The sequence below is a fragment of the Orycteropus afer genome, unplaced genomic scaffold (genome assembly GCF_000298275.1).
Source record: "Orycteropus afer afer isolate SDZICR_OR568_19922 unplaced genomic scaffold, OryAfe1.0 scaffold00310, whole genome shotgun sequence".
NCBI classification, from domain to species: domain Eukaryota; kingdom Metazoa; phylum Chordata; class Mammalia; order Tubulidentata; family Orycteropodidae; genus Orycteropus; species Orycteropus afer.
In genome coordinates this window covers 2,675,803-2,682,626 of record NW_006921897.1, presented here as the reverse complement: position 1 = coordinate 2,682,626, position 6,824 = coordinate 2,675,803, and the positions used below count along the sequence as shown (strand labels likewise).

Below are 6,824 nucleotides of genomic sequence, written 5' to 3'. Positions count from 1 at the left end.
TGCCTCGGAAACCCAAGGAGGGGTCACTATGAGTCAGGGCTGACTTGATGGCACATAACGACAACAATGTTTATTTCAAGCAGTTCTGAAATATTTATTACAAATTATTTTATACTAGTAAATATTTATACTATTAAGTTTTGTGGAACTCTTGAAGGCTTGTATGCAACTTCTAATTTTTGGTAAAGAAAAACTAAAGTTTAGAACAAAGTTCTGTAGGCACAACGAATAGTAATTTCCTTATATTTCCAGACAGGCTTCAGTTCTATCATGGACAAAATTAAATATGTTATGAAATAATGGCTAATTCTGATTCTCTGTGCCACAGATGGTTTCCCACTGCCAATTGAGCCTACATCAAGTCTGTCCCCCATGGCAACAAGGGAAAAGGGGGAGAGTGCGGTGCCAGAATCCCGAGATTAATCACGGAACACAAATTGCTATCTCTGTAGCAATAGCGTGGAGGTGAGCTTTCTTTTTGTCATGCACAAAGGGGAAAAAAGAAATGGTAAAAATGTAAAATGGAATTTAAAAGAAACTGAGGGATGTATAAACAGAAATGCAAAAGAGAAGACAGAAAAAAGAAAAGGCAATAAAATACAAAAGCATGTCCAAAGATTAAGGAGCCTAGGTGGCGGCGAGATTAAAGAGTTGGACTGCTAACTGAAAGGTTGGTGGTTTGAACGTAGCAACTGCTCTGCAGGAGAAAAGATGTGTAAAGATTTGCAACTCTGGAAACCCCATGGGGCCAATTCTACTCTGTCCTATAGGGTCATTATGAGTCAGTAACAATTGGATAGCAATGGATTTGGGCTTTTTGTGGTTTCCAAAGATCAACATTCTCCAGCATCTCAAGAAATAGTCCTTCCAAAATATAAAAGCAATTTGCTTGCAAGAGCAGAAAAAGAAGATTCACATTCGAAATTTTAGATAAAGGACTAACACCAAAAATCCAAGCCAACCTCCATCGAGTAGATTCTGACTCATAGTGATCCTACAGGGCAGAGTGGAACTGCTCCTTAGGGCTTCCAAGTCTGTAAACCTGTAGAGAAGCAGACTGCCTCATCATTCACCAGCGGAGAAATTGGTGGGTCTGAACCGCCAACTTTTTGCTTAGAAATGCCATGCTTTTCGCCACAGTGCTACCAGAGCTCATACAAATTCATGGTTTCCATCTTCAATGGGCATCTTCGGTGCTATAAACATTTTTCTTAGTCCCAGATCAGTGCTTTACAACTCGGGTGAAACATTAGCACCACCCAGAGAGTTCCAAACAATATTAGTGCACTAACCCCACTTTGAGATATTCTGATATAATGGGTCTGGGTGCAGCACAGGGAATAGTAGTTTTGAAAGGTCTCCAGGTGATTCTAATGGGTAGCTAAGATTGAGAACCACTGTTGGCCTCAAGTCTAGGGGCTGGTAAAAATTTTCTGTGAAAGGGGTAGATAAATATAAGGTTTGTGGGCCATAAGGTCTCTGTTTTGCAACTATTCACCTCTGCTGTTGTAGCACAAAAGTACTCATAAATAATAAATAAATGAACAAGCATGGCTGGGTTCCAATAAAACTTTATTTAGAAAAACAAGTGGTGGGCCACATTTGGCCCTTGTGTCATAGTCTCTCCAACCCTGGTCATTAGACTGTTACCTCTCCTTTCCTGAAACAGCTGTTACAAACCTTCACCTACCCCATCCCTATGCCTCTGACTGTCAGCAGATGACCCAGCATTATACTTCAGGAGGAAATAGAGTTCATCTGGCAGGAAGTCCCTCAACTTCCTGGTCCATCACCTGCAGAATTAGTCTACCTACATCTACATCTGTCCTCATCTCTCTCTCTCCTATTTCAGAAGTAGGGTCCCTTCTTTCCAGGATAAAGCTAACTAACCTTATCACTTATATTCTTATATCCATCACCCTCCTATCTCCTCTGGGACTCCACTCCATAAAGAAACCTGTTTCCTCTGTCTTTAACTCCTCCCTCTATACTGGCTCTTTCCTTCTGTTAACAAATTATTCAGCTGTCTTCACCATAAGCAAAGAACCTTCAAAGCCTTCTTCAATCCTGTGTCCTCGAAATACTCACCAAAATACTCACCATGTCTCCCCTTCCTTAGCAATTCTATACCTACTGCTGCTACTTCCTCTCTTCCCACTCAAGAGACTACCATCCAGTTTCTGTCCCCACCTCTCTACTGAAAGTGTTCGGCCAAGGTCACCAATGACCTTCATAGGGTAATTTCCTAGGTCTTGTTTAACTTTATTATTTGATGCATTTGACACTGCTGACTGTTCTCACAACTCTCTCTTCACTTAGATATTTCAATACCATATCTGCCACAATTAGTTCCTCTTCTGCTGGCCCCTTCCATTCTGGTGTTCCCTAGAATTATTTCTCCAACTCTCTCCTTACATTCTCATGGCATCAACCACCACCTACATGTGATAACTCCCATATTTTATCTCTAGTTCACATCCCTTTCTTAACTTCTAGAGCTGTATTTCCAAAAAACATATATTACAAGCTTTACTCGGTTAACTTCTTTCCTAGTTTTCTCCTTTCCCTTTACCCTTCATCATGGTCAATAACTTCACAATCCAAAAACGTACTAAAGGTGAAATTCTTCACTTGCCTCAAGGTCCCTGCTACCCCAGAACACCATTGTACAAGTTTAAAAACATGTCTGTGCCTGAAGACAATTTACTTCCATTCATGCAGTCAATGGTACCCCCTGGCATTGTGCAGTGCATAACATGTAAACCCATATATGGTGGTCCTACATTCCTTTCAAATGCAATCAGTCACCAAATCCTATTGATTTTAACTCCAAAATCTCTCATGAATCCACCTTCTTTTTTACTATTCTCAGTACAACTGCTTTAGGGCAGACCCGAGCGATTGCTTATCAAGATTATCTGCAATAACCTCCTATCAGTTTTTTTCCCCCTCCAGTTACCCACATCAGTAGCCCCTTACTTTCTTTGGTGGTTTATGCTTCCTCCTTAGGTCACTGTCCATTCCTATTTTATCACTGCTAAGAGGCAGGTAATGCAACTGCACGCGATATTTCTGTAGCAGAAGAGCTACGGTTTTTCTCAAGGGGAGGGTGATCCTTCCTCTTTAGTACCTTCTCTTTTTGATGAAAAACAGCAGTTTATTGGGCCACTTGGCCACCGCAACACAAGTAGTTGAAGTCATCAGGACAGAGTCTGGGCATGAACTTTCGATGAGGTGATATCAAAATGGAGTGTCCATTGAGGACTGTCTAACATGGTGAAGGGACTCCAAACTCCAATCAGTACGGAGTAATAGGAAGAACTGGAAATTTTACGCTGGAGAAGGTTCAGATTCCTTTCCTGGGGCAGATTAACTTGTTTTCTGGTTTTTCCTTTTTCTTGCTTATATGAACCCCACAATTACCAGGCATCTTTTCTCCTTACTAAAAGCACATTTGCTTTTCCTTAATAAGAAATGCTTACCAAATGCCCCAGATTTTATTGTCTATTGACTGGCTCGTCATACACAGGAGACCTACCAATGTACAATGTTCTAATTCCCCTGGATTTTTTTTCTAGGAAATGAACTAACATGGACATTCATCAGTTTATTGGGACAATGGTCAATATAAATGCCAAGCTACACATTTTTTTTTTATCAGTTCCCTACATGTAAGACTGAATGCCTTAATTTTCTTCAGTGGGGTCACCTGACACATTACCGAATTTAACTGAATTCTTCCCATTCTTGCCTAAATATTATTTACAAAATGTAGTTTTCTTTTTTAATTATAATTCTCTAAGATTTTTATTTTTAATTCATCATATCTCATTAGAGCACCACAATGTGGATTCATGACCCAGTAAAATTCTACTGCAATTAGTAATGATTTCCTACACCAGCTGGCATTGACCTTCTCAAAGAATGTCCAGTATATTACATTTCCTTCACTTAGTTGCATTATACTTTAGAAAGAAGTCATTTCTTTATTTAAAAATCTACCTTTGTATTTGGTCCTAATGAGGTAGTTTCTTGATCTAAATGAGGATAATTAAAAGCAACCCACTGCCATCGAGTTGATTCCAATGCATAGCAACCCTCACTGGGTATCCATGGCTGAAAATCTTTACGGAAGCAGACTGCCTCATCATTCTTCCACAAGAAGCTGGTGGGATTGAACTATCAACCTTCTGGTTAGTAGCCAAATGCCTTAACCAGTGCACCACCAGAGCTCCTAAGTCCCCCATTGTTTAATTCTTTTACTTTAATGCATAAATCTGAAAAATAAATCCCTTTCCTATCTACAGTATTTCAAAACTGCAATAATACAACACAGATTACAGAAAGTTTACAGTACATTCAAATCTTTCATATAGTAAAAAGAATAAAACCCCTGCATATATTAAACAACCCAACAGTTTTAATGGCCTGATAGGAATGTGGTCAGTGACTAGGGTTTGAAGATTATGGTGATAAGTAACCTAGTATTGCCATATGAAATGGACTACCTGGTTTACCAAGTGCATGGGCCCTGTGTGGTCTGACTTGCTCATCTCCCAAGTCTCTTCCACATCCTAGCCCATGAAAAGTAGGGTTGGAACATGGTTTTCCACCATATCTGCCAAGAGTTTTTCTATAAAATAGGCTCAGAAACAAACAGGGGGAAGAACATGCATGTTTTACACGCAGTCTTAGGCAGGGGTTTCTATGGTCTTCAAAGCTCCCAATATGAAGTCTGGCAAACAACGGTCTCCATTTATTAACATCTTATTCCTTTCTTAAAAGACATGAATAAAAAATAAAGATTAAAAAAAATCCATGTATTAAATGATGTCTTGTAATCTGCAACTAGATGTAATGTTGAGAATGAAATCCCAACCCTGATACATACTATTAATACCATGTAGGCATCTGCCTATATGTCAGTGTTAAAACTAGTTTAAAAACTTTTATCTGGCCCCATGTTCCTTATTGGATGGTAGTCTACACTGCTTAGAAATTTGCCTAAAAGAAGTTCTGTTTTTCACTCTGTTTACTGTAAACTTGTAAGAAAAAGGCAAACATGGATTTGTACATAAGGAGGTTAAATTATGCTTGATAGAAAAAAAGAGGACGTAAGAGACAGACTGCAACTGTGTCTGAATTGACGGAAGGATATGGTGTAAAAGTCTGCGAAACATCTAGAACTGTTGTGTATGCAAGAATGTTCCATGGATCTTTTATTTTTCTACTAAAAATGTTCCTTTCAAATGATTAATTAGTAGTAGATCATTTACACAGGAAGTTAATTTGTCCTTTCAAACGTGATATTTCCATCAAGAACACTTTTTTCCGTATCACAGAAATCTACAAGGATAACACATAGACAAACTAGAACAGTGGAAGGCTTACCGAGGTGTACAAGTACCCCTCGCTGTTCATGGCCAAATACAGCTTGCTTTGAACTCCTTGAATGGCCACCACTCGCAGACCCACAGGGATGAGGTTAAACAGCGCTGAAATGAACACAGATGTGAAAAGAATGTTATTGTTCTGAATTCCACAGCTTCTCTTATTTCTGTGCAGAAATGCCCAGAAGTACTTGGTGAGGACACACACACACATACACACAGAGATAGAGAGGGCCTCATTTTACACATTGTGTAGACTTGATTCTTGGTCACAAAACTGGAGCTATAACTACATATTCTCAAACACCCCGGAGAAAGCAGACTTGCTCACAATGCCACGGTTTGCATTGTGTTGGAGGTGGGGCCGCTCCATGCTCCTGGAGAGGTCCAGGTCCAGGTACTGGCCTGTCTGTGAAATAGCTTCATCCTTCAACAAACCAAGATTTTAAACTGCTCCCATACCTAACTTGTGACATTTACAGACACAGTTAACATGCTCCTCAGGGACAGATTCCTAGAATCTCAGAGGAGACACTAGTCCAAATGCAACAACCCAGAAAGAAGTTGATGCTTATTTGCAAAACAGTTGCAAGTGGGCAGCCGGTAGGTGCCAGAGAGGTCTTCGTTCCCCCAGTTGAAGATTGAACTGTGTGAAACTTACACCCAGGCTCTCCTCACAATCACACACCACTCACTGGAGAAAACCAGGGGGCGTCCTCCCCCTGCCAGCTGTCTACTCCCTCCCACACTGTGAATAAAAATAAAACAGTACATTTTTAAAACGTAGTGCTTGTCACACACATTTTTTGAAAACAGCCTGTGCACCTTTCCCTCAGGAGTTGCAGACCAATCTTGATGCATTTTGCCTTGGTGTGTAAGTTTGCTAAGAATGATAAATCGGTCTGCTATCATTTCTGTGAACGAGAATGCAGGAGAGTCATGCCCAGGGAAGAATTGTTGTTTTGAAATCTCTTACTTCTGTGGGTATATAGTTTGCTGCAGTAGGTGGGGTAATACGGAGGAGACATATTAGTGAAGAACTAACTCTTCCATTGGTCAACCTATAATAGACAATGGATCTACCCCTTGAAATCAGGTGTTACCAAAGAGGAGCCAGGACATATTGTACAGTTCCAAATACAAGTGTTCCTACCACATGACACTGATGGCACTTCACTGGATACTCATCATATTCAAAGCTGTGCCCTTCTGTTGTGTCAGGTAAAATGAGTGCACAGATTGCAAGGCAGGATCTCATTGCAAAGCAGGCTCTCGTGCTACATTTGACAAAGCAATGCACAGGGAAGAGGGCTGGTGTCTTTGAGTGTGTCATGAATATGTCATCTCCCTTTCTGTTGATGATGCCTTATTCAAAGCAGATGTTCAACATGCATTTGGGGATGGACAGCAATCTGTATGGTGAAAAAATATGGT

General features: G+C 40.2%; 1 protein-coding gene across 1 annotated transcript in view; it reads right to left on the bottom strand.

Annotated features, from left to right (window-relative positions):
- The window catches only part of FGF13 (fibroblast growth factor 13), a 241,794-nt gene that overhangs the window by 72,231 nt on the left and 162,739 nt on the right, over positions 1 to 6,824 (bottom strand). Inside the window, exon 3 of the mRNA XM_007951718.2 lies at positions 5,392 to 5,495. Coding sequence (XP_007949909.1) covers positions 5,392 to 5,495 — 104 coding nt within the window. The remainder of the gene's footprint in view (positions 1 to 5,391; positions 5,496 to 6,824) is intronic.